General features: G+C 41.2%; 8 protein-coding genes across 12 annotated transcripts; 5 read left to right on the plus strand and 3 right to left on the minus strand.

The window, feature by feature from the left end:
- Positions 1-27: 27 nt before the first annotated feature.
- Positions 28-1,550, plus strand: LOC117565585 (zinc finger protein 771). The gene has a single exon (XM_034244782.2). The coding sequence runs from the start codon at positions 166-168 to the stop codon at positions 1,393-1,395; it is 1,230 nt and encodes a 409-aa protein (XP_034100673.2). The 5' UTR covers positions 28-165; the 3' UTR covers positions 1,396-1,550.
- A 95-nt stretch (positions 1,551-1,645) lies between these two features.
- On the plus strand, positions 1,646-2,956 carry LOC117565587 (protein YIPF6). The gene is made up of 5 exons (XM_034244786.2): positions 1,646-1,783; positions 1,847-2,060; positions 2,146-2,317; positions 2,526-2,683; positions 2,749-2,956. Exons 1-5 carry the CDS (start codon positions 1,766-1,768, stop codon positions 2,859-2,861), a joined length of 675 nt encoding a protein of 224 aa, XP_034100677.1. The 5' UTR covers positions 1,646-1,765; the 3' UTR covers positions 2,862-2,956.
- On the minus strand, positions 2,957-8,066 carry LOC117565584 (uncharacterized). 2 transcript variants are annotated; one of them, XM_034244781.2, is made up of 5 exons: positions 7,792-8,066; positions 7,273-7,450; positions 4,045-5,478; positions 3,358-3,979; positions 2,957-3,289 (listed from the first exon to the last, which is right to left on the minus strand). In XM_034244781.2, exons 2-5 carry the CDS (start codon positions 7,404-7,406, stop codon positions 3,050-3,052), a joined length of 2,430 nt encoding a protein of 809 aa, XP_034100672.1. In that variant the 5' UTR covers positions 7,407-7,450; positions 7,792-8,066; the 3' UTR covers positions 2,957-3,049. The 2 variants fall into 2 exon arrangements, with proteins under 2 accessions (XP_034100672.1, XP_034100671.1); XM_034244780.2 differs by lacking the exon at positions 7,792-8,066 and having other exon boundaries at positions 7,273-7,686.
- Positions 8,067-9,270: 1,204 nt separating this feature from the next.
- On the plus strand, positions 9,271-10,265 carry LOC117565588 (probable DNA replication complex GINS protein PSF2). Its single transcript, XM_034244787.2, has 2 exons — positions 9,271-9,573; positions 9,628-10,265. The coding sequence occupies exons 1-2, from the start codon at positions 9,329-9,331 to the stop codon at positions 10,004-10,006; spliced, it is 624 nt and encodes a 207-aa protein (XP_034100678.1). The 5' UTR covers positions 9,271-9,328; the 3' UTR covers positions 10,007-10,265.
- Positions 10,266-10,353: 88 nt separating this feature from the next.
- On the minus strand, positions 10,354-11,752 carry LOC117565586 (zinc finger protein 333-like). The gene is made up of 3 exons (XM_034244784.2): positions 11,547-11,752; positions 10,989-11,483; positions 10,354-10,928 (listed from the first exon to the last, which is right to left on the minus strand). Exons 2-3 carry the CDS (start codon positions 11,462-11,464, stop codon positions 10,691-10,693), a joined length of 714 nt encoding a protein of 237 aa, XP_034100675.1. The 5' UTR covers positions 11,465-11,483; positions 11,547-11,752; the 3' UTR covers positions 10,354-10,690.
- Positions 11,753-12,407: 655 nt separating this feature from the next.
- Positions 12,408-13,785, plus strand: LOC117565338 (uncharacterized). Its single transcript, XM_034244388.2, has 4 exons — positions 12,408-12,515; positions 12,587-12,760; positions 12,818-12,934; positions 13,720-13,785. Exons 1-4 carry the CDS (start codon positions 12,459-12,461, stop codon positions 13,783-13,785), a joined length of 414 nt encoding a protein of 137 aa, XP_034100279.2. The 5' UTR covers positions 12,408-12,458.
- LOC117564151 (vacuolar protein sorting-associated protein 53 homolog) lies at positions 13,763-17,881 on the plus strand. 4 transcript variants are annotated; one of them, XR_007954464.1, is made up of 6 exons: positions 13,763-14,018; positions 14,103-14,615; positions 14,672-15,837; positions 15,893-16,890; positions 17,455-17,668; positions 17,720-17,881. XR_007954464.1 is itself a non-coding variant. In XM_034242817.2 (4 exons), exons 1-4 carry the CDS (start codon positions 13,914-13,916, stop codon positions 16,800-16,802), a joined length of 2,694 nt encoding a protein of 897 aa, XP_034098708.1. In that variant the 5' UTR covers positions 13,763-13,913; the 3' UTR covers positions 16,803-17,405. The 4 variants fall into 4 exon arrangements, 1 of the variants encoding a protein (XP_034098708.1); XR_007954463.1 differs by having other exon boundaries at positions 17,455-17,881; XR_007954465.1 differs by lacking the exon at positions 17,455-17,668.
- LOC117564152 (TNF receptor-associated factor 4) lies at positions 17,716-27,224 on the minus strand. Its single transcript, XM_034242818.2, has 2 exons — positions 26,571-27,224; positions 17,716-18,912 (listed from the first exon to the last, which is right to left on the minus strand). Exons 1-2 carry the CDS (start codon positions 26,856-26,858, stop codon positions 17,716-17,718), a joined length of 1,485 nt encoding a protein of 494 aa, XP_034098709.1. The 5' UTR covers positions 26,859-27,224.
- Between the last annotated feature and the right edge of the window lie 78 nt (positions 27,225-27,302).

The following is a 27,302-nucleotide window of genomic DNA, read 5'->3' on the forward strand; positions in this document are numbered from 1 at the left end:
CGATATGTGCCACCTGCTGCCAATTATGCACTATCGATATGCAACAGCTGTTTGCAAGTGTTTCGATATACATATTTCGTATTGGCCACCCTTTGTTATTGTTAGGCAGTAATGTTCAATTTGTATTAAATCGAGAAAAACTGTTAATTAAAAGTCTGTCGCATTATGGAGCAAGTATGCCGCACTTGTCTGACTAGCTCTGTGGCGTTACTGGATATATTCGCCGACCAACGTGAACCTAGCCTCGCAGCGATGCTAAACGAATGCGTTGCCTGCGAAATCAAATTGGACGATGAACTGCCAAAAAAGATTTGTTTATCTTGCATTTGTGATGTTCAAACAGCATTTGGATTCAAACGTAAGTGCGAAGCAAGTCATGAGATGCTGAGTGCTAAGCTAAACGAAAATAGAATAGAAGTGGAATGCGATATACCTATAAAATGGGAAGCAGCAGAAGATGACATCGATCTTAGTTGTGTGAAGTTAGAGCACAGTACAGAGGAGCCTCCAAGGGAGGCAAACAGTAGTAAAAAATCCTCCGAAGACTTGGTCACGACAACAAACGAAATGAATATTCAGTCGGAATTGCTGACAACAGAAAACTGGGAGCTGACAGAGGGAAACATCGATCTGGGCTGCGTCAAGATTGAAGACGACGAAGAACAGCGCAATGAAGCAACAGAAGTGGCTAAGGAGGAACACAATGAAGTAGCCGAGGCTGCCAAGGACCAGCACTATAAAGCAGCAGATATTGCAAAGAAGAAGCATCAAGTCCCAACTGAACCTGTCGCCAAACGGCATCAGTTCCAGTGTCCGCACTGCCCCAAAGATTTTAGTCAAAGTTCGCATCTCAACGCACATATTCGCACACACACGGGGGAACGTCCCTATCAGTGTCCACACTGCCCAAGAGCTTTTAGTCAAGCCTCCAACCTGCGCAAACACCTCTGCATTCATTCTGGCGAACGTCCTTTTAAGTGCCCACACTGCCCAAAAGCTTTTACGCGTCAAACGGATCTGCAGTATCACGTGTCCACTCATCCTGGCCAACAAATACACAAGTGTCCGCAATGCACACGGTATTTCATAGAACTCTCGCAACTGGAGGAACATATCAGCTATCATCGTGGTGAGCGAACGTTTCCCTGCACGGTGTGTTCCAAGGAATTCCCATATGCGTGGCAACAACAGCGACATATTCGTACTCACACGGGGGAGCATCCGTTCAAGTGTCCGCACTGCTCGAAAACCTGTGTGGACAAAGGGGATCTAGGCAGACACATTCGATCGCACACTGGCGAACGTCCGCACAAATGTCCACATTGCCCTAAAGCATTTACTCGCGCTGCTTATCTTAAGACGCACATCAATACGCACAGCAACGAAGCACAATAAGTTTAGCATACTTATAGATTTGAATTTGGCGGTAGCCCATTGATAGTCGAACTATCGATTAAAAATACGTATATACAAAAAGTGCAATAGTAATATAAATAAAATTAAATGTACTTAGTATTATGGATATGTATACATATAAAAACGTAACCTATTATAAAGATTTGTGTTTTATTTTCACTATTTTTCTTCAAATACCTGAGCAACTCGATAGGCCCTCGGCAATGATGAGTCAGCCTATCGATACATGTAGTTGGTGCAATCGATTGTGCGCATGCGATAACAGATGAGGAAAAATTGTTGTTGCATTTAGGATTTGCATTATATTTGTATGACGACTGCGCTCGCCTAAACAAACTGCTGCTATAAAATGGACGCTAAATTGGATGTAAGCGCTAATAAAATCTTTCAGCAAATCTGTAAATTTAAAGTGCACTTGTGTTCTTGCTAGATGTTTGAGGACGTCAACACATCGCCCTCACTGGAGGGTGACATGTCGATACCCGGCAGACGAACAACGACAACCACATCACAGAATGGTGTGCCCGACTATAATACCCTGGATGAACCTATTCGTGAAACTGTGCTGCGGGATATACGTGCTGTGGGCATCAAGTTCTATCATGTGCTCTATCCCAAAGAGAAGTCGAGTCTGCTTCGCGATTGTACGTCATCATTACACTAGTGTTCAGTTTGTGCATTTGTGTGCGTCAGCAGTTTTATCTTATGTTATCTTTATGTTTTCCACAGGGGATCTGTGGGGTCCATTGGTGCTCTGCACCTTAATGGCTACCATACTTCAGGGCTCCTCGTCAGCAGACAGTATGGCTGACAATGGGCCTGAGTTTGCTCAGGTCTTTGTTATTGTTTGGATAGGTGCTGCCATTGTAACGCTCAACTCCAAGCTGCTAGGTGGCAATATGTGAGTACAAGATTGTATATTTTTCTAAGGTGAAAGGGAATGCATGTCGGGTCCATTTACTACCCCATAATGTAATACATATTTGATAACATATTCATGTTCGATTAGACCTAATATTTTTCTACGCAAACTAAGTTTATTTTAGAACGTCTTACAAATTGATTTCATTTATAGACTTTAACTTACTTGTTCATACTATGAATTACAGATCATTCTTCCAATCGGTTTGTGTACTCGGTTATTGCCTAACTCCCGTAGCGTTGGCCTTGATCATTTGTCGCGTGATCTTGATGGCGAAGCACACACGTTTTCTTTTCTTTTTGCGCTTTGTTACCACCACATTGGGTTTTACCTGGGCAACGTATGGTAAGTGAGCACAACTCTATTAAACATACTTTATGGCATTATATTGTTTTCTTACTCTTCGACAGCTTCATTCATCTTTCTGGGACAGAGTCAGCCGCCACATCGCAAGCCGCTTGCCGTCTATCCCATATTTCTATTCTTCTTCATCATATCTTGGCTGGTGTTGTCGCATAATTAGTGGACCCCTTGCCATCTCTATGTTTAGTTGCTACACTTACTGTTTGTACTTTCCATAGCATTTAACCAAATTGATTGTAAATTTATAAGCTAGAATTGTTGACTTTTATTTGGTTTACTTTATTGTTAAATCTTAGAAATTACATGTATGTGTGTGTGCGTGTGTGTGGATGACTTGACTGTTGCGGTTTAGACATCGAGACTGTTGGCAGAAGAGGCCACCTCGAGAGACATTTGCATTTGGACGCCATCGCCCTTGGTGGGGCGATAAGTCAACGAATTGGCCCTCGCCTTGCGTCCCATAAAGTGTCGTTCCACCCACTTGAGCAGCGTGTAAACGGAGTCTGTTGAGGGTAAACGATGATCGGCAGCGGTCTTCACAATGTCCGATGATGTCACGCGGAATGTGCGCGCCATACCTTTGAGAGCCTGTTTGCAACGAGAGAAATGCAATTAGCTGCAAGTCCTAATCTTAATGAGCTTGTCAGTTTACTTACCACCATGGCATCCTCATCGGTCAAATCGTCACCCACATAGATGATTTTGATGCGCTCATTCCAATCCACACCAAACGATGTGCGCAATATATAGATCGCAGCACGACCCTTGTTCCATTCCACTGGAGGACGCGCCTCAAGCGCACAATGCGCCTCCGTTGCCCTGAAGCCATATTTCTCGATCAGACTGCGCGCCTTGTCCACCATATCGGGACGCAGCTGTACGGGCGTCTCGCGATAATGGAATGTGAGCAGCGCACCTTTGTTTTCTACCCAGGCGCCATCACGGCACACCGAGTCCTGCAATGCCTTCAGCAGATGGCTGACCTTGTCCTCGTACTCAATGGGCATGGGATGCACAAACTTGCTGCCATCGGGATGCAGGATTTCCAGACCATGATTACCCGCATATGTGATGCCCTCGATGCCAACCATTTTCTTGACATTGTCGACGTTGCGACCAGAGATGACGGCGACATAGACATCGGAGTGATTGGAGAGTTTGAAGAGCACATTCTTGATCTCTGGCGACAGTGTGGCCAGATCAGGATGAGGAGCAATGGGCGCCAAGGTACCGTCGTAGTCCAGCAGTAAAGCCAACTTGTGATTGTAGCCGATGTATCTGCAAATGAAAAATAAATAAAGTCAAGCTTAGATACAGTGTTAGTTGCATTAAGAGCTGCTTACTTGAGTAAGTAGTCATCGAAGTCGTCCACAGAGACGGGCTGCATGATGGTGGTGCCCACGTCGTCCATCTCCAAAGCGCCCACGGCCTTGAGGAAGCAACGCATCCAATGGCTAACATCGCACTCGGCCTCACGGCGACGTAAACGCGCCATACGTAGCACACGTTCATCCTCGGGCATGGTCAGGGCGCGATGGATGACCTCGGCGGCCTCGTTTACCTCGTACGGATTGCAGAGCAACGCCTCGTGCATCATTTCACCAGCTCCGGCGAATGGGGAGATGACCAGCACACCAGGCACCTCGTTGATTTGGCAGGCAACAAACTCCTTGGCCACCAGATTCATGCCATCTCTGAGTGGTGTTACTAGGCAGACAGCAGCATCTCTGTAGAGGGCCGCCAACTCATCCTGGCTGACATAGTCGTAAATGTATCGAATGGGCGCCCAGTTGGCGGTGGTGAAACGTCCGTTGATGCGACCCACCAGCTGATCTACCTCCTCCTTGAGCTCACGATACTCCTTGACATCTGTCCGCGACGGCACCGAAATCTGCAGCAGACTCACCTTCTCCTTGTGCTGCGGATACTTAAGCAGCAGCGCCTCGAAAGCCATTAGACGATGCACCAGACCCTTGGTGTAGTCCAAGCGATCAACACCCAAAATAATCTGTTGCTTCGAAGTTTTCAGCACTTTGGGTGCATTCTGTGCCAGATTAACGAAGCGCTCATAGGGAATGCCAATGGGCAGAGGGCGAACGCGCACAGTGCGTCCACCATGCTCCACCAGTAAGTTATTGCGATCCACACGACAGCCGAGATTTCGTTGACAGCAGTCGACAAAGTTCAGGCAATAGTCCTGAATGTGAAAACCAACCAAATCACAGCCAAGCATACCCTGTAGGATCTCATCGGACCAGGGCAGCAGACGGAAGATGTCCCATGGCGGGAAGGGAATGTGGAGGAAGAAAGCCAAGCGACACGGCAGATTCTTCTCCTCGGCATGCTCACGCACCCAATTGGCGGCCAACATCAAATGATAATCGTGTATCCAGACAATCGGTGGACTCTTATCGCTTCCATTGTTCTTGGCCAAGCACTTCTCCAGCGCCTCAATGGTGCGCACAGCAAAGTGCTTATTAACCGTGACATAATCATGCCAATGCTCGCCACCAAAATTGGCGCGTCCTGGCATCGAATGGAAGAGTGGCCAGAAGATCTTGTTGCAGCAGCCATTGTAGTAGCTGTCAAAGATCTTGGCATCGATATTCACTGAGACAACCTGATCGGACTTAAGGCCAGCTGTAGGTGTTTGATCGTAAGGATTCGATTCGGGTATTGCCTCATTGGGATCCTCCAGATGAATGCCGGACCAGCCCACCCAGAGACCGCTGCCCTTGATAACCACCGGACAGACGGCAGTCACAAGACCGCCAGCACTGCAATCAGACAGATAGGTAAATCATATATAAGTTAAAATATAGTAAGTATGAAATTTATATACATAGAGTGCAGCCCATTTTATGTGCAGGGTGCATCACAATGACACTGACACTAGATGCTGCTTTTGTTACTGATAAGACGCAACCATAAAAAAAATGAGCAAGTGCCCCTGATACCTTGATACGATGTGAGTGTAAACAACCTAGACTCTGGCTCAGAGGCCAATACTTATACACTCCCTCCCCCAAAATTAAAAATTAGTAGACAGTCTAACTCGCTGCTTTTGAGTAGGGTCAGTAAGAGTCTAGTTCTAGTTTTGATTAGGTCAGACCAAGCGGCGAGCACGTGATGAGGGGTTTTCAGTGTCAGGTTCGCAGCTTGACAGCTTATGAAAGCTTGCTGACGCCTCTATACATATAATTATGGACCCCTTTTTTTTTCTTAAACATCACTTCGCGAACATTAACGTTGTCGTCTTCGTCGTGGCGGCGTCTCTGGGCAGCAAGGGTCAAAAACGCGTAATGGACGAATGCTGATAACAGTAGGCAGCGTTATTATTGAATTTGTTTTCTAATATCATCTATGTTCGCCAGACTTTGCATTCAGTTTGCTCATCTTTCCCTCAATCTCTCTCCAACACTCTCTGTGTATTTTGCGCTGATAACAGGGTAGTAATCGTAAGAAGCGTGTGGAAACAAGATCTAGAGTATGCGCTTCGAGAGGCATACATAGGTGGTTCAGTTCCCCTATCGGGGGGTTAGGCGAGAGCTTATCTCCAAATGCAAATTGTATGCCCGTGATTCCAATTGGGTTAGTTTTCAAAATTGATTTCTATACATGGTTTTTCTGATCTATCATCAAAGTTTGCTATGTTGAGAACAGCTCGTCTTAGTGTCACGAGACCTTCTTGATAAGCTGATCCGTGGAAAAATTGTCACAATATATAAACTTTATTATTATTATATATAGTATATATATATATAATATATGGGGATTATGGCTTTGTTTTCGGCTTAGCCGATTAATTGTCAACTAAAGACTGTACTCGTTCAATGAACCTATTAGTTGGCACTTTGCTTTGTTTCAAATTTGAAAGACAAACAATATGATTGACGGAAATGGCTGTAATTGATAGCCAGAGCTTTAAAGTGAATAGACTAGTAGACTATAGACTACTATAGACTATAGAATCGTATTTTTTTAGCAGAAAAATCTACGATAAAGAATTCAAAATAGAGTCTTCACTTAAGATATGTATATGTTTATATTTTTACATACTAGGTCATTATCACGTATAATTCTCAATAATTCAGTAATTATTCTTTATCACTAAAATTGTCAGCAAACATTTTTTTTGCCAGCGGTTTTCAGTCATTTTTATGTTAGAGTTATGTAATGTTTATTAAAATATTTTAAACAACTTTTACTTATTTAAATTTTAGAGGCATGAACATTTTGTTATTCGCACTGTATTTAAAAAGGTTTCAATGATAAAAATGCATTTAAAATTTTCACAGAATAATCAAGTTTGCGATTTTAGAGAATATATGTTACTTTCATAGTTTGTAAAAAATACACCACTTCTTTATTATTCTCAGATTAAAGAAACTGTTTTCTTTGATTTTTAAAGGCACTTTTTTAGGAAACGATTTTGAAAATTTTTGTAAAGGCAGGAATAATATTTTAAAATATTTTCTTCTATCATTTACAACAAAAAAACTTTCACGACACATACGTTCACATAAATATTTTCAAAGATTTTGCAACTTTTTTAAAATTAATTTGCTCACCTGGCTTTGCGTTCCAGTTCCTTGGTCTTGGCATTACGAGTCAGGACGAAGGGCAAACGATTCGAAACCACAATAAGGCTGGCCTTCGTGGATGGCTCTCCGGCATTGGTCACAATGATCTCCGTGTCAGCCATATTGAAACGATCGTTTCAAATATATATAGTTTATAGTACGGGAACTGTTTTGAAACGTGGAAAAAAGCAATGCAGACTGATGATCAATTGGATGCTTGTCTCGCTTTTTGTGTTTTTTTTTTTTTTTTTTTTTTTTTGAGTTTTTTATTGGCCAAAAGCGCGAGTCGTAAACTGAACAGGATCTTGATTGATAACAGATGTCACCTAGCGTATTAGCCCCCGGGACTTGTGAACGCTGCGCTCTGTGGCTCACAACTAATTGCACACAACAATGCAACGGCTGATCTGAGATTGGCTTTTGTCGGGAGATGCAACGATCTTGACGTCTGTGGACTGCTCTTATCAATCGCCTATATATACTACGCCGGACAAAGCGAACGCTTACCGTGTGCGATAGCTGTTGTTGGAGGTGTGAGAGAAGGAGAACTCGTCTCTTTGCCGAAAAAACGTTAGTCCAAGAATTCCTAATCGCTTTGGGTGCTCAGACTCTGCACTTATCTTTCGTCAACGAAAAAAACTGCACTTCGCGTGTGAATGCAATTAATAGATATAACAATAATAACAAAAAGTGTTGTTCTCTCTTCTAGTCTGGCTGGCGATGAAGACAACGACAATGCCGGAATTATCGCGGAAGCCAGCAGCTCCGTACCCTGCCAAAAATAGACGAGCACTAATGCTAAACTCGCGCTCAACTCGCACTTTTCTTCCAAATTTAATGATGGGCCATCTCAGGTTCCACAACGATGATCCACACATAGAATCCACCTTATCAGAAAATCCGTTCAATATAATATTATACTTATTAATAGAGTCAGCAGCTCGTTATGTATGTGCGAAAGCGTGCCACAACAAACGACAAAATTCCAGAAGACTGCTGGCTGGGCTGTCAATACATTTTTGAGCCATCATCGAAGTGGGTTCAAGGAGTTTGGACTTCTCAACAGAGTTTTACACTCATCTTAGCATTTACAACAACCCCCAAGACGAGCTTAGTTTTCTGATTATCACCGGCTCTGTCCGGTTTTATCAGCCTGAACAAACACACGTCTCTCGTATATATAGTATAGTATGTCTGTGGAGGCGATAAGTCAACATGTTGTTATTTACGTAGTTGTCATTTAATGAACAAGAAGAAGAAGAACCGTCCGAATTGTACACAGAAAATTTTCTATTTTTAGAGCCAATCGCAGGTTGCAATTCTCTGGGATTTGTAAACAGTAAGCCGAATCCTAACCTTGTAATGACCGTTATTGATGGAGTGCATGCTCTCAGTGAGTCTCCTTTGTGAACAATGCTGATAAGAAACTCTCCTCCTACACACTGTGCAATTTCTGTAGAAAAAATTGTGTTTATGCAATGCATTAAAGATTTAGATTTGGTTAATTGCTTGGGTGAAAATAGTGCAGGGATTAGCTATAATCACACATCTGTGTGTATATGAATATATATATATGTATATATAAGTTTACTTGCGTCTACACAAAATATTGGTGAACTTGAACGCTTGATCATGTCTAGCATTCATGCGCTTATCATGACGCTCGACTTGAGCCTTACGTGATGATGCCTGGAATTTGCAATAGCATCATAGATGCGAATCAAAACTATAATCTAACCAGCCAGCTGAGTCATGTGCGATGCTTGCACCTGATAACCCGAACAAGGTACACTGCATTTCTATTCTATTTGCTATTTGACGCAAGTGAAATTCAAATCCGAAAACAAGTAACGGCTGATGCCACCCTCCTACAACTGTCATATCAATCAGCTTTTGTCAGCTGTGAGACCATAGGCGACATAATTTTTATTGTGTGGTATTAAAATACTGACATGCATCAACTGGTGTCACCAATCGGGCGGTATTGTGCTTATCGTTATCGTGCGGTCCCGCTGTTTCTATTGTTTACAAAAAATCTACGATCATGGATCCCGCAACGATTGAATTTATTGGCGAAAAATGCATGATAAGCATTATACCAAATTTTTCAAATGAGCCACTGCATCTTATCTATGGCTCTGTGGGCCCATTCCGTGCTGGTTTTCCGGTTTTTGTGCCATTGTGGCTGGCAGCGCATCTGCGAAAACAACAAAAATGCCGCATTGTACCGCCAGAATGGATGGAGCTCGAAACGTTGGAGGAAATCAAAGAGGAGGAGAAGCGTTCCAAGTAAGTTTACACGTGTGCAAATGATCTCATATTTATCAATCTATTGGTATCCAGATTCTTCACAAAGATGCCCAGCGAGCATTACATGGTGGTTGCTCAGCTTGTAATGAGCACAGCGCCCGATGATGTGCCCCGTTGCGAGGAGTTGCGCACAGTGATTAAGGATATATTTGATATACGGGAATCGAAGTTGCGCACCTCTATTGATGCATTCATTAAGGGGGAAGGCACTTATGCCAAGTTGGACAACTTGACGTTGCTAGAGATGCACAGTGTTCGCCCTATTTTACCTTATTCCCTGGATCACATTGCCCGTTATCAGAGAATGGCCACCGCATCACAGCGCGACACATCTATGCTGGGCATGAACACTACAATCAGCGGAAGTGGCAGTGGAAGCGGTTCCATGAGCAACTCCTATTTCACGCAGTAATACTTTAATAGTTAGTGATATTAACAGTTGTAGTTAGTAAGATATATGTATATTAAAATCAGAATCCGATTAATAGAAATTATGATTATTTTTATTTATAAACTTGGAAACCATGAATAGGGTATGAAAGGACATATATTACTAAAAATCATTCTCATGAACCAGCTATTTTCTATAATACATATTTATATAGATTACGGATATATTATCTATGTGTATCATCCATAGTTCTAAAGTGTTTTTCATCAATATTAATCTAAGGAAATTTTATAGTATTTTGGCCTTAACAAAAAGAAAAATAATGATTGTTTGATTTATATTTTTTTCGCTCAAAACAAAATTAAATCATTTTGACTGTTCATTTATTTTTTTTAAATGCACATTTTATCAATATTGCTTACTTTTTATGATAAAAATAATTTAATACAATTACAACTTAAAACATGAAGTTTGTTAGTTACATATTTCTTCCACACTCAATATTTACAATCTTATATTTTTTTATTTAACAATAATTTCGAGTTCACCAATTATCAGATTGAGGCCTTCTAGACTCATGATGAACCGCCCTTAAGCTTTATGACAGCTTTCTGTTTTCAGTGAGTTTGAAATGTAGATTTTATACTTTTCCTTTCTCAAAGATTCGTAACTGTGTTCTATCGCACTTTAATATTTCTTGACTCGTCACCAATTGTCAGCTGGAGGCTTTTCAGATTCAGGATGAACCCTTTTAACATGTCTGCAAAGATTGTCCCAACGTGGCGTTGAAAATCCGCAGCCAGCTATTACACAAACGTGCAACAAAAGTTCAGTTCCATTATTGGCAATATGTTTGGCAATGTGTCGCTTAATGTTGTAGCCTCGATTGGTGCGATATTCGCATGTTGTGCATTCGTAGTATTTGGTTTTGCCGCTCTTTTTTCTAATCAAATTACACATGTTATTCGAGAACAATACATTTTAAAGATATTTGATAACTTACCTTGGTCTACCTATTTTCTTCTTGACCTTTTGTGGAGTTTCCTTGCTGCTCGGAATCGTGTTTAGGTTAGTGTTGGGAGATGGCTGCTCCTCTTCAAGTTCAACTGGTATCACATCAATAAACATGGACGCAAGCTCTTCATCGCTGGGCGCTAATTCTGCAACTTCCGTAACGGGCTCTATTTCGATGTCCCCATTGTTTGGCTGGAGTTCAAGTTGATCCTCAACTCTGTGCTTCGGTTCGTCGTGCACTCTTTGCATGTGCCTCCGCAAATTGTCCCAGCGCATTGTGGCAAATGTGCAACCAGCAGTTTGACAAAAGTGCTGCAGTTCTCTTGGAGGTTTCTCGTAATGATTCGTCATATGCCGTTGAAGGTTGTAAGAGCGATTGGCTTTGTAGTTGCATTGTGGGCAGCTGTACACTTTGCTCGCTCTGGGCATCTTCTTGTCACGCAGCTGTTTCACTTGATCGCTCATCTTGTAAATATAAATTATGCTGGAATACGGAAAGTGTAAACTTTAAAATGAAATGGAAATCAACACGAAATTGTCGACAAACCTTTTAGTAACTGTTGTTTGTCAAACCATAGTTTGCCTTGAGGGAGCAGCATATTTTGTATATCCTAGTTGTTTTATTGGAGTTGCATAAAAGGATGAAAACACCTTATTTGCATTTTATTCGCTTAACGTGCGAATTTTTCAAAAATATTTACAGAAAACGAGCAACACAAAATATTCAAACAGCTGTAAACTATATATGCGTACAGTGTGACCACATTCTAAATACATGTAATCGACAGATGGGGCTGCCAACTTTTTAAAATTCGGCGGTAATATTTAAAACTGCCTAACACTACACACATTTAATAATGTATAATTAAACAATTTTGAATCGTGTTTGGTAACTTTTGATAGCTTTATCATCTCTTTGCTTCAATCCAAGTGCTTTGTTTCATAATTCGATTAACTTTAAAAATGTCAATAGGCTGGCAATGCACAGTTATTCAAAATATTTTCTGCCTCCACAGGTTTTAATTTGTTCCATGTCTTATCGGAAAATCGTAACAATATATAATATTGGAAAATGTTTATGTGTATATTTAATTATAGTGTACATTAGCGTGTCTGATAAAAAAAATAGCAATTACTAATAGAGTGACGCCCCTAACTACTTATGTATATAATTAACCACACAAAATATTTATAATATAATCACAAATTTACGTTTATAAATAACGCTAAATTTCCCAAAATCAAATCAATTATTATGGAAAATACAGTTAATAAGCGTTGGTTATTTTTCGAAATAGTGATCTTGCTGCTAGGAGTCACAACTGCAGTGCACTATCGGGTAGAATTTGAAAATGAAGATCTATTTACCCCATGTGCTCATCTATCGGACAAAGTCAAGGATATTCGAGAATTTTTGGATTTTTCAGAGCTACAAATAAAAGAGGTTGACAATAAACTAATGATATCAGGAAATATCTCATCTAACTGGAATTACGACCCAACCGATCGCCTTGAAGTAGTATATTGTTTTTTTATTTATAATTTTTAAGGAAATTTGAAGGTATGATTAAAATATATGTTATTCAGACTACTTCAACGTTGTATCGTTTTGAACGTCGAGAATGGGTCAATACCGTAATAAGCGCTAGATTTAACGATTTGTGTAATGAGTTGTTTGATGAACGAAAGCAATGGTACATGTTTTGGACTAAGCATGTAATCAACATTGATGACGTGAAGAAGACATGCTTTTTAAAAGGCGTAAGTTCTAATGAAACTAAAAAAAAATGCATTTAATGTTGCTTTCCATATCCGTAGTCAAAATTTATTCATAAAACATTTACAACAGATGGGGGCACGGATTTACAATTGATTGTTCCCCAAGGACGACATAAGCTGGTAGTCCTGATAAAACCGATTGATAAAAATCTCACAGTAAGATATCCAATCTTATGTTTTGAAATTGTTGGCGAAATTATAAGAGAATAAGTGCATGTGTATTCGTAACAACAATAAATATCAAAATGCAACACAGGCGAAGCTGCGAGCTTGTTTGACTAGTGTGGGTGTAGTTATTAAGTGGATTAGATGGCACTATATTCCGCTTTGAAATTGTGGGCGAGATATTCGGATCATAAGTGTCTTTATTTAACAACGAACAAAATTAAAAAATTTAAATATGTATTAAAAAAATATTTCAATAAGATTGAAATTTTTTGAAAAAACTTTTTGTATGAAAACTCATTATTTATTATTATTATGGACTGATGATATACATACATATGTACATATGTACAATATTATATAATATGAATATATATAATATAATATAATATTATATGTGAAAAATTAAAAGAAAATAAACTCTGATTAGCATCGCATTATATGTATGTATATAGGAATATTTAATTATTATTATGTACGTTGTTGAGCAACACTATAATATCGTGACCAATAAAAATGACAATCAGATTTATCAATTTAAGTACACAATTAAATAAATTTGTAGTGTCTAATTTTCCATTTATTTGTAAGGTGTTAATTTCTATTTCCACAGAAATTTATTAGTGAAACGTTTGTAACAGACTGCCACCTAAAAGACATAAGGTGATAATCATAATCATCAGATTACGAATTTAATACATTTATTTGAATTATTTATATTGTAAATGCTTACAACATATACTTTTACTTTTGATAATAGCCGCTCATTATTATAGGTGCCAATAAGAACGTCAGCTGTGCGTAGTGTGACCGCATTTAATGTCAGTGCGCCCGTCAGCTGATTGCAAATTCTCGAATGCCCGCGTTTCGCGGAGAATGGCAAATCTGAAGCGCAAAGCGAAAAAGTGTCGACAAATCTAGTGAAAATTGTAAAAGAAATAAAAATTTCAGAACTTAGAAAAACTACATAATGAGTGAGTCTGTGGGGACTGCAGAGAGCGATGTCTCGAACACCCACACGATGGGCACCAATAAAATACAGTTTTCTAAGGAAGTAAAGCAAGTCATTGACAAGGTAGGCAAAAAAGCTGCACCCCGCATATGCCACGAACTTTCAAGCTGTTGCAGTCGTGCTAATGAGAATTGCAATTACTCGTAGGTGCTGAAAACCGATGAACAAGATCCTATGGATGCACCCGACTTTAACACAGTGGATTATATTAATCAGCTGTTTCCCAACGAGCAATCACTGGCAACCATCGATGAAACAATTCAGCGAATGCAATGCGAAGTCTCGCTTATTGATGACAACATTCGGTCTGTGGTGAGGGGTCAGACGAACACGGGACAGGATGGCCAACTGGCGTTGTGCGAGGCACAGAAGGTGATCAGCTCGCTGTTCACGCACATTATCGATGTAAAGACGCGCGCCGAGCGCACCGAGGAAATGGTTAAGGAAATCACCCGCGACATTAAACAATTGGATTGCGCCAAACGGAATTTAACGTCGGCCATCACAACGCTTAATCATCTGCATATGCTTGTGGGTGGCATTGAGAGCCTAAATGAGCTGATCGAGCGCCGATCTTACGGTGAAATCTTGAATCCGTTGCAGGCGATCACCGAAGTCAATCAGCATTTTCAGCAATACTCAGATATTGAGGAAATCAAGGTAAATTTTTGGATTAATCAGGTTTAATATGTACTAGCAGACATTCTTTCCCTTAGAATCTCTCGCAAAGCGTGGACAAAATCCAGGTGACACTGGCACAGCAAATTACCGAGGATTTCAAGGAGGCTTTTGCCAGCAAACCATCCACACAACATCGCTTGGGTTTGAATCAGCTGGGGGATGCCTGCAAGGTGTTGTCTGTGCTGGATGCCAAAGTGAAGAAGGAGCTGCTTAAGTGGTTCATTGCCCAGCAGCTGGAGGAGTATATGCATCTCTTTCATGAGAATCAAGACATTGCTTGGCTGGACAAGATCGATAAGCGTTATGCATGGCTCAAACGCCATTTGCTCGACTTTGAGGATAAGTATGGCGCTGTATTTCCGCTGGATTGGGAGGTCTCCGAGCGCATCACAGTGGAGTTTTGCCGGCAAACTCGTCAACAGCTGTCACAAATCATGGCCAAGCGCACTAATGAGATGGATGTGCGACTCTTGCTGTTCGCCATCAACAAAACACAGGCATTTGAGCAGTTGCTCTCCAAACGATTCACGGGCATCACTTTGGGTGCAACAACAACGGAACAAACGAGAGTCTTAACATTGCCAGCAACAGCTGAAACACTACCGACAATAACTGTATTCCATGACCAGATTGGACAGTGCTTTAAGCCGCATCTGGACATATATATACGCAGCATTGATCGTAATCTCGCCGAATTGCTTGAGAAGTTCGTCGAAATGTCCAAAGAACCCTACAAGTTTGCCGAGTCCAAGACCACAGTTTACCCTAGCTCCGGCGATCTCTTTGTCTTCTACAAAAAGTGCATGGTGCAATGCAATCAGCTGAGCAACGAGCAACCCATGTACGATCTGGCCTTAGTCTTCAAAAAGTATTTACGCGAATACGCAGCAAAAGTGCTTGAGGGCAGCACTCCTAAGTTGGTAACCAATACTACCAGTTCGATTGGCAAAAGCGTTTCGTTGTTGACGCGTGACATGCAAAACTTGTCGACGGCGGCGGGACAAGTGTTCCACAACTTTCTGAAAGAAGGGGACACACAGCGCTTTGGACGTGACGACTTGGTGCGAATTTGTTGTGTGCTGACGACGGGCGAGTATTGTCTGGAGACGGTGCAGCAGCTGGAGGAGAAGCTGAAGGAGAAAGTGTCGGCCGCCTATATGAATAAGATTGATATGAGCGAGGAGAAGGATGTGTTTCATCGGTGAGTGAATTAGGTATTTATATTGAATGTGCGTGTTAAGACTTTCTCATTTTAGCATTATTTCGAATTGCATTCAACTGCTAGTGCAGGATCTGGAAGCGGGCTGCGAGGCTTCGTTACAGGCCATGGCTAAGGTGCAGTGGCAGCACATTAGCAATGTGGGCGATCAGAGTGCCTTCATTAGTAGCATCTGTGGCAATTTTAAGCAAACGGTGCCCACCATACGCGACACTCTCGCCAGCTCTCGCAAATACTTTACACAATTCTGTCATCGCTTTGTGGCTGCCTTCATACCCAAGTTCATCAATGTGTTATATAGATGCAAACTAACACTATCCGATGGTTCCAACAATGTGCTGGGCTGTGAGCAGTTGCTGCTAGATACGCACTCGTTGAAAACGGCGCTGCTTGAGCTGCCATCGGTGGGTTCGAGTGTCAATCGCAAGGCGCCAACTAGCTACACTAAGGTGGTAGTAAAAGACATGACGCGTGCTGAAATGATCATCAAAGTGGTTATGACACCGGTGCAACCGCCAGCTCATTTCACACAACAAGTGCTTAAGCTCCTGCCGGACATAACGATAGCCGAGTATCAAAAGATACTCGACATGAAGGCCGTGAAACGTGTGGATCAGCTGCAGTTGATTGATCTCTTCAAGCACACAGCTTCAGCGGCCGCTGTTAGCGGACTAATCGAGACACCCAATAGCGAGGAGGAACTGGCAAATGGAGCGCGTGAAACATCCGCCATTGTCACTGAGGATAATAACGACAACACAGTTGTCTCATCAACAGATTCCACGACAACGACAGCGACAAGCACAACCGCATCGACTTCTACGCCCAAGCGTGCCTTCATCTTTAGCGTGGGCAGTTTTACGGGCAGTGCGGATAAGAATGCCGATGGTAGTTCACAGACAGGCATTCGCAAGCTGGAGAGTCTACTTAAGAAACGATTTCCCTAGTCAACATACACACTTATTAGCAATTAAAATTGAAACACAAACATTCCATCATACAACACAATTCACCATTCATCATCCATTATTTCAGGTCAGTTCCATTTCATTTTTTAAGTTAAGTAAAGCCACTGCAAGAGAAGATCCTTGTTTTCCAACAAAAAAAAGGAACAAACGCAATTTGGTTTAATGGGTATTGTAATTGATGTTTTTATTACGATTATAAACTTGACTTGGATCTAAAACATAAGCTTATGTGACTATATTGAAAGTTGATTGTTATGTTAATTGTTCATAATGGTAATAATGACTAATGCAGTTTTTGTCGACTTAACTAAAATGAATAACGTTTATGCTATGTACATGCAAGTTAAGAATCTATTTAATTTTTTGTAATATTTCATTGACGTACGATCTAATTTGAAGATCTTTTGAAAGTGACGTGAGACGAGCGCACACAAAAAATACAAATATAAAACTCTATATCGAAAGACTTAAGACACGAACTTGCTTACGAGCTAAGCTATTTCTGTTAATTTATTTATATATAACGTTTATTATTAGTACCATTACTATTACTAATGTGAACATTTAGTTGTTTAGTCCGTCTGTGGAGTGTGTTATTATTATGTGTGTGTATGCTTTGGTTTAATTCCAGCACTGCAAATGACCCTTAATCAAACTAACTATATAAAGTATGACTATTACGCTGTAGGCGTGGCAGTCGGCATTCAAAGGCCAGTTAGAACCATGTGGCTAACAACGCCCGAAGCTGACAGTGCTACTTACTATATACACGCTTAGACTATGAGCTAGTCTAGGGGAGGGGCGAACCTAAATCTACTCGCACAATTTAAATACACAGTATTTACGTAAGTCGAGTAAATGTGCTTACAACTACAGCTCATCATTTATCTATTTAGACGGCCACAATTTTGCTGGGATCGACCTTGACGCGCAGAAAGACCGTGTCGCCTTTGATGAAGGGGCGACTGTGCAGCAGCTCGTGGGAGATAAAGCGTGGAAATCCGAAACCCAGTTGATCCGGTTCATTCGATGGCCGCTGGAAGTTTTCCCAGGTTGGATCGGGCACAAACGACTCGGCCACACCGCCTTGTCCACTCTGAGCGCCTTGCTCGAACAGGGTAAATGTGATGGAGTGCGAGAATGGCCATTTCAGTAGCGCATCATATTCTCCGGGCAGCACTTTAATGTACACCGAAACGTGAGTGTTCTCCCCTGGGCCGTTGCCATTGAGGAACATCGATGCCTGCAACTTGTAGCCGTACTGAGAGGTGTAGAAAGGTGGCGATACCAACTCCAAGCCATCCTTGCCGCGTGCCTCGGACATTTTCGCCGACCAATCGGTGATCTTCCACAGCAGCGTGCCGGTGTAGTTAATGGACAACTTGGAGACGGCAGACTTGAGCATCTGTATCTGCTGACCTTGTCGGCTGCTCAGCGCCACCATCATGGATAAGTGTGCGGCAGCGCTGTTCTCCAAATGCGCATCGAGCAGCTGCCGGGGACCCTTGAAACGGCAACCGGCTTCCTTGAAGCTGCACGACACCGCCAGCGATTGGCACTCGTCACGCAGATGCGCCTCCAGTTCGCCCCGTGCAATGGGACCCGCATCACAGCGCTGGGGGCAGGCGAGTGGAGTGCGCGGACATTGTGCCGCATGCAACTGCAACGTGTCCGCAGAGAATTCACGCTGACAGTGGGCACAACGACGCAAACGTTTGGCACAATCCTTGGACTTGTGCAGCGACATGCGACCACGCAGCACGCGCTGTCCGCACTTGGCCTCACAATACACCGGCTCCTGGCCACAGCTGCCGTTGTGCTCCTCAAGACCTGCTCCTGAGAATTCGCTTTGGCAGAACTCGCAGCGGGTGCGTCTCATAGTGCAAGTGTATTGCAAGTGATCTGTCATCATTATGCGCGGTATTTGTGCGCCACATTTGTTGGGACACTGGGTGGCATCGTGTTTGCATGTGTTAAGATGTGCCTTAAGTTTACGCAGCTCATCAGACCATTTGCAGCCTTGCTTGTGGTGTATGCAAAAGACCAGGGAACCCATGATGTTCTGTTTTGGATCGGGACCGGGATAGATCTGCAATTGGTAAGTGAAAGACATTTGATTTAATATTGAGTTGTAGTTAAAGTAATATTTTAGTTAAATTTTAAGTTAATGAGCGGGCTATTATTATTGGTGTCTCTTGGTTTCTATAAAAACTTTAACTTCTTTATACGAAATTTTTGTATGATATTAGTAGTGGCTGACCCTTTTTGGGAAACATTTTCACTTAAATTCTCACAGTTTATCTACACAATAGTTGAACCCAACTCTTACTTATTCATCTTTAAACTCTGCTTAATACTTTGAAATACTTTCTAAATTAATTCTTTAGTAGTGTTTAGCAATATTTTAGCTACCTCAATCTCACCAAATATCTTCTGTTGCAGAAACGTTCTTTTGCTAATTTTCTCCTACTCTCACTTTGCCCTTTGATTTTCATAAGACACTTTAACTTTCTTAGAGTTGTTCACACTTTAGTTACTTTTCTCTAACTGCACTCACTTTGCTCTTGACTTTGTTAAGACGTTGCCAAAAACCCATAACAACTTGGCAACTGCAAATGCGTTTGTTGACTGTTTAAATCTGAGAGTTGGCACTGCACTTTTATATGTTAGGTGACTGCAATGACACTAGTTTTGAGCTGATAAGCATATATTTTGAGGAATTACCTTAATGGCTTATCTCTTTAAAGACAAGCGAACCTGTTATTTGTGAATCTCATCAATGCTATCGCCTTTTCCTAGGCTACCTAAAGACATTCGCTACCTGCAAACTCACACCTTTGCTTCCCATTTTTACCAATCGAAGCCCTTAACTATTTACACATGAATGTGCATGTTCTTAGACACACACAAGCACACACGCACACACACACACTATGACGCTCCCAGTTCTTGAGGCATGCACTTCCTGTCTTCCATTTTGGGACTGCAGTTCGCTTGACTGCATTTTGTGCCGCTGTCTCTGGAAGAACTGGAAAATTTCTTTTAATGTCTCTCTCTCTCTCTCTCTCTCTCTTTCTGTTCCTGTCCTCTCGCATTAATTACTAATGGGTGAAATGGGCGGGAGGCGTGTGCATGGTTATGAAGTGCAGCCAGATTAATATTATAAATTGTGCGAAAATATTTACGATCCGCCATAAATCTAATTACTGGAGAATTTTCTTGCCACTTCACCCTCATCGCTTGACAAATTTATTGGGAAAACTATTAAAATATATGCCATGGATAATTTGATGGAGTCAAAGTGATCAGTCTGCACACACACACGCACACACATGTGCACCCCCCCACTCCCTGCTCTTTTGTTGAGCTGTGCTGAGCTGAACTGCTGGAATGGGGCTCCTAACCGAGCGTCGCGACATTTCCGGTTGACTCTTTTAATTGACCTTATCTGCAGTTCGGTTTGCAACTGTCGTCGGCGCCCGGGCAACGAGCGTGGCTTGACTTTTGATAAATGAACATGTTGCCCCTCGCATTTGCTTGCCCCTTCAACTCAGCTTAGGGTAGACAGACAGACCGAGAGATAGATATATTTATGTATGTAGTATGTATATGTACAATTCCAGCTACCATCTCCAGCTCCCAGCATTGTAGAAATGACATCAAAACGAAAGATATAATAAGCAATTAACACATGAGCCGGGCTCTCGGGAATGGGCGTAAAGCATGAAACAGAAACACACAAAACTGGATAAAAAGAATAAAAGTATAAATACACACTCATACTCATATATGGTATGTACTTCGTACATATTTCTATGGAATTGCCTTTTGCTGGTAATTTAATTTAACGTGAAAACAAGTTTCTGCTGTTTTATGTCAACTTCAAATGACAAAAGAGCACTAAAAAAAGTATATTAACTTGAACTGTAGCCATCCAATGCTGAACTCCACTTGTGAAGCCATCAGGTCATGGACCAATTTGCACTTATGAAATGGGTGCTACTTTTATGTGGATTTGAAGTTGGAGTTGTATATTACTCTTGCACCGCATCCTGGCTGCCACTCAATGTGCTGGCAATCTAAACAAATGCATGTGTTTACACTGACAGCAGCAGGAAGTAAGGCAAAGAGGCTTCATCTTGTACGTCCCCAGCTCCAACTCCAACTTCAACCCAAAAGATCAAAAGCCGCCTGCCAAATGTTTGTCAACGTTGTTTACAAGGAAATCAAACAGCAGACAGAGTAGAGGAGGGAGTAGAAGAGAAGGAATTAGCGCGATCATTGACTTTTTATTGTGGCAATTATTCCGATTTCGAGGTTCATTTTCGACCACACAGCGTGGGTCGATTTATTATATAATTATCCAAGTTTAGCTGTTAAAACTGCGTCCGGAAAATTAAGAAATCTCTCAAGTCCGTCAATGTCTGTCAAAGTGATTTGCCTTGAGCAAAACTGTTTTGGGTGTTTTGAACTCCAAACCGAAAGCAAAAGTTTGCCAAAAAAAAACGGGAGAAAATAAATAAATACAATCAAATATTCAATGAACTGCACCGAAAGACGCGTGATTTTAATGCTTTGTTATACAATAACAAACGATTTAAAATTCAATTTGTGCGTGCGAGGCATGAAAACGAAAGCTTGGCCAAAACATAAAACACAACAACCAAAAAAATATATATATTCATCAAAAGTTCAAACTAAAAAAAACTGCTATAATTAAAGGAGAAAAAAACCCAACGAATGTGGCAACAGTTGCAGCATTTGGGTTGCCATCATTTAAGGCCACTTGGCTGCACTTGGTACCTCATAAAAATCATGTGAAAAACATTTTTCAAGCATGTTCCGCTGTTTTGCTCTTGGCATGGGTCTCCTCCCAACTCGCTCTAAAGTGTATTTCCATAAAGTTCAAGGCGCTCATAGATATTTGTGTAGTTGGAATTTGGAGTTGGGGATGCTGTCTGTTTTATTTTCGTTGTTTGGCTTTTTATGGCTTCTGTCGGGGAGGTTTTGGCCCCAATCAGCCAGCAATTTAATCTTACATATTCTCTCACATGCCAACGCATTGTTTATGCTTTTCTGGAAAGTTTTCTGGAAGCACCACACACAGTATTTTTATTTAAGTTTTTGGGCATGTTTGTTTTATTAATAGACAATTGATGATGGGAGCGGAGGAAGTGCATTTTAGGGGGCAATCTGTTTAGGTTTTTGATGGAGATATGCGCAGTTAATAATAGAATAGCTTCATTTACTAAATAGTTAGTCATTGCTTACTTGAAAGCTTAATTAATAGCATGGTTTTTATTGTGATTTCTTGATTGAATCATTGTGACAATCAGATCGTAGTATTCTATGCTATTACTTCTACTATAATTCTCCCCTATTCAAGTTTCCTTCTCTCACTTCAGTTTCGAATTGTCACGATCTGTCAACATGCTAACTGAAAGATCATCAATGCAGTTGTGCAGCCCGTCGAACAATCGACTGTCTTTGATGAGGTCGCTTAGCACCTTGCATAGAATATTATCGAGCATTATAACTGCACCACGGGCCACTTCCGTTTGCTGCTTTTGTGTGTTACGAGTTTGTTTAACCAAAATAGTTTTTAGAGCCACACTCACACAATGAGCACAGGGACAGAGACAGGGACCGAGACTGGAACATTGACACCACATGGCTCCACGCACCAAAATTTCCCAACTCCAACAATATAATATGAAATGGGAGACAAACAAAACTTGGCATGGGTCTCGGGTCTCTCGACTCTGGCATGCTTTTAATAGTAGTACGTGTGCATTGAAATTAGCTGCCATTTCTATATGTTTTTTATTTCTTCTTCTATGTTTTTTGTGTTTGCTCAAAGCATTTGGAAATTGTGCTAAATGTTTTCGTATCAAATTAGAGCGCTTTTGCTTTTGCGTATTTGCTCAGTCCGAAAACTTCCCACAGTTGCGTCGTCTTCTATGCCCGAAGAAACAGCTGTGCGACAGGTTTTCGTTTGATGATTATGATGAAATAATATGCTCCATCAAAAAATGGGCGTAAGACTTGGCTCGACTTCAGCTGACCCAATAAAATGCAGCAAACTTCTCAGCTTGCAAAAGTGCAGCGTTGGCAAATTTCAAATTCAGGCAATGAAAACAGCTGATGCGTAGTTTTATGATTTTCACAAAGAGCTGCAAATGCTACACAATAATAACAACAACAACATCAAGTACGGTATTTATAGCGATGGTATAGATGATAAATACATAGTGCTGCTCTTATGTGTATCTCTCAGACAGCTGCAAAAATGAAAACAAAACATGGTCAAAGCCAGAAACGAGTTTTCAGCGCGAAAGAGAGTGCAAAAGAGATCAAGAATGAGAGTGAGAGAGCGCTTTAATGGGAGAGCAGCTGATCTGCCAAAACAGGTAAAACGCTCTGCACCTGCACGCACACAACAATAATAAAAGTGTAGACTCACACATACACACACATTATTATGTTACTGTTGCTGATTTTGCATTAATATTTGGCTTGAAAACAGCTAAATGAGCTGTTTGGCAAATGTTCTAAATATCGTGCACACTGCACATTACCAAACTTCAAAGCGCTGTTGCCTAATTTCACACTGCGCAGTTGCAGCATCTCATTCGTCTCTCGCTGTTGTTGTTGCGACGTGTTTTGCAATTTTCGTGTTGCAGGTGAACTTTGTGCTGCGTTAGCTTGTTTTTATTGTGTTTCTTTTTTTTCGGGGAGCAGTAACAGCTGCTGTTTTGTAACATTTTTGTGAATGGGGGAAAACAACAACAGCTGCCTGGAGAAGAGGCGGAGCAGCGACAGGAAATAAAACAACTGCTGACACTTTGCTGTTGGCCAAGTTTAAAAGCCAGCGCATTTTTTAGTTTTCGGGGTTCGTTGGCTGCTCAACCACACAAAAATTTTAGTGCTGTGTTCGCGGCAATATTTTTGTGTGCTAGTATTTGCCACGTTCTTGACCAGATCCAAGAGAAAACAGTTGACTCAGCTTAGATCCACCACTTCACACACATTCTCTCTCCTCGCATTCACAATTTGTGTCATTAACAGCAAGGTGTGAAATGCTAATCAAAGTCAATTTCTAAAGCACGTTTTGCGGCGATCCTCGCTAGACCGACTGTGGGAAAAACAGGAAAACTTTTCAATTGGAGCAAGTCGATTTTCTTTTTTAATTTGTGGGAAAAGCTTCGGCGGAAATGCTTCAATCGCCTCATCCGCCGCTGCTGCTCTCAGAGTTATGCCAGGCAGCCTGTTAAACAGTTAGTTGCTATGCGTCCCGGTATGCAGCATGTGGCAAGTGGTTATAGTTTGTTTTTTTCTTTTTTGGTGAGTAGCAAACTCCTACGCAAAACCGGTTAACTGGTTTACCTTTGGCCAAGGATGTTTGTTGGCTGCAGCGACTGGAAAAGCCGCTTGCAAACAACTTTTCCAGCGGCAGGCTTGTGAAAAATCAAAACAACGCAAACTCGTTTTCGTTTCGCTGGCCAGCAAATGGCAAGCAACAAGCTCCGGTTTGCGCTGCGACTCTTTTGCCAATTTGTTGACTTATATAAGCGCATTTTTCTAACGGTTTCGCTGTTGGCCACTTCCATTGGGCAGACGACGCCTTTCAACTTTGGCATTTCGCTTCACTAGTCGTTCGTCGTTTGCTGCTTGAGGGGATGCGACTGGACTGACTGGGGCACCAGTTGTGGATGCCACAAGACGACGCCTCGGTAGCGGCGCCAAAGTTGTTGGTCACGATTTTCCATAAGCAACGTTTGAAAAGTGTGGCATGTAGTCGCAATTGTTGTTCTTATTGTTGTTGTTGTGGCACGTATTGCGCTAGTTGCCAACAGTTGTCGTGGTCTGCGGGTGTGGCACCACATGCTTATGAATACTTGAATATTGTTGGTAACTATGCGAACTCAGTTCGGACATCGAGTAGAAGCTATGCAATTGATTCTTTTCAGCGGGATACTACATCGATGACCTTTTCTACAAATTGCAGTTAATAGCATTTTTTGCGCAGCTATTTTCTTGGCATGAAATTATGTAAATAAACTTCGAGAATGATGTGTTTCGATTTTGCATATATGTTATATGATTCAGAACTCTAGAGTCATGAATCAGCAACCATAATTGGTGACGTTATTGCTTATACTTATTTTGATTGACAGTTGCCGATTGAAGAGCAAATTAATATTTTGAATAGCTGTCTAAAATTGCCAGCAATTATTATTTGTCTAACTGAAATTCATTTTGAAGTGGCAAAGATATCTCAAGCTATTTATTTTTTAAATCTTATGACTTTAATTTGAAGCAATTTTGTGTATAATTTGTAACTGGTTTTGCGAAATATTGTTGAGATAATTCATTTGTTTTATACTTTGTCTATTTAATATTTAGAATATTTTAGAAATACTTTTTGGATTTTATATGACTATAACCAAATTGGTATTCAAATCTTAACTGGTTTTAAAAATTTTAGTGAAGTACATTGCTAATTTAGCTACTATTTAAAACATTTTGAAATAGATAACAAATTATCTTACAGAAGATAGCAATGCAACGTTGTTTAAATTTGATATTGAACTGTTTATATAATATCTATAAAATTCGATTGTTTGAAGTTCTCACATTATGTCCATCATATCTTAAAATTTATCTTCATCATATCCACATGGAATTGGAAGTTTACAACTGTAACATTCCTTACGCCTAGTTAAACATTCGCTATCAAAACGCGACCTTTTGAGTTTTTTCGATGTCTTTTTTCCAGTAATTTTCCCAGGCTTCAGTCCTAACACTTTCAAGAGTTTCCCTATGTCAAAATTGCCCTTGCTGCATGTGCCACCGACAATTGTCGGCCACGTTGTGCACATGTGTCGCGTCTGCTGCAAACTGGGCGCCCTTAACGATGATGTCCCATTCTGAAGCACACTCGTGGAGTATACTCGTATATTCCCAGCGCAGTTCAAGCGTGGCGACATCCTGTTTGTTTTTCAGATTTGTTGTTTTTTTTATGTCTATTTTCCCGCACATGTGTGCCTCTTTCTCTATAGTGTGTGTGTGTGTGTGTGCTTAGGGGGTCTGGCAATTTGAATGAAGCAGAGCATTTAGACAAACGAGCATTTTGCCAAATTGCTTTCAACTTGGCCATCAACTGCTGGTGGTCACAATAATTGCAATAGCAAAGCCCCGAATGGAGGTCGCCTTCGCTTGCGTTTATCGATAATCGATCAAGCGATTCGATAGTTGTTTTCGTAGGCTGTCAACATGAGAAACAAAACTCGCTTATCTAGCCTAGAAATCATAGCGTTTGGTTATCAATTATCGCTGCTGTTTTACTTTCCCAGCACAACAGTGGAGCCAGGCTATGATGAACGTGTTGAGCAATAAAGCGATCATAGTATAGTTGAAGAAATAATATAGTTTTATTATACTGAATATTGCAAGAGTTGTTTTCATTATAATGCATTTTTCCTGTACTTTTTCTACCAGTTTTACGCCTCTATTTGACATATCTATGCTATTTGCTTTAGTTAACTGATTGATTGCTAATGATAAGTGAGCTTTACGACATTTTATTGTGGGCTTCATTTCCATTTCCAATTGCAAAGAGGTCAACGAGCTTTATCTTTATCAGGGCAAAACTGTTTGCACAGCTGTCAAGCGCAAAGCACGAAGTTTAATTCCCGCTCCCCACCAACACAAAAAAGTAATAATAATAGAGAGGCTAACACTTACGATCTGTTCCAGTTCCGTTATGGGCATATTGTTGTTGTTATTGTTGTTACTATTGCTTCCCGGTGTTGGGGAATTGTGTGAAGCAGCCGACGATGAATGGGAAGAGGACACTGTCGATGAGGAGGAGCGCGATGTGGCGCAATTGCTGTGACCTTTGGTTTTGTTGCGCGGTGGCGTTGGCGGTGGCATTGGGCTGGCCAATGTGGAGCAATCCTTTGAATTGCGATTGGGCGACAGACGTGAGGGAAAACTCAACGTTTTTGTCCACTGAGCCAAGCTGCGTACCATTTTGTTAGCGTTTGTTTTTATTTTTGGTTCAAATTGAAACTAATCCCAAAGTGTTTCAATTGATGAGTTTTATCAAAAATTTGTTTATTCGCTGTGTTTACAATTTGTTTATGTTTTATGCACTCATCATTCAGTTTAGTTTCGAGTATTTCACAATGTTGTTCAACTATTTCAAAACTGCACTAAACTCTCTCGCACTACGCACGCGCGACTTTGAATATTTTTGGAGTGTTGTGTTTTGTTTGGAAATATTTCGCAAAGAGCGCACGAATTACGAACCGTTTGCGTCGCTTGCTCGAAAGCAACTGAAATGACGCAGTCGCTCTGCCTCGCAACCAAGCCGGAGACAACAGCGGCAGCGACAGCGACAGAGACCGGGTCTCAGCAGCACACAAACACATACACAGTCAGGCAGGCAGGCAGTCGGGCAATGCGCACAGCGAC

The sequence above is a fragment of the Drosophila albomicans genome, chromosome 2L, assembly GCF_009650485.2.
Source record: "Drosophila albomicans strain 15112-1751.03 chromosome 2L, ASM965048v2, whole genome shotgun sequence".
Classification (NCBI taxonomy): domain Eukaryota; kingdom Metazoa; phylum Arthropoda; class Insecta; order Diptera; family Drosophilidae; genus Drosophila; species Drosophila albomicans.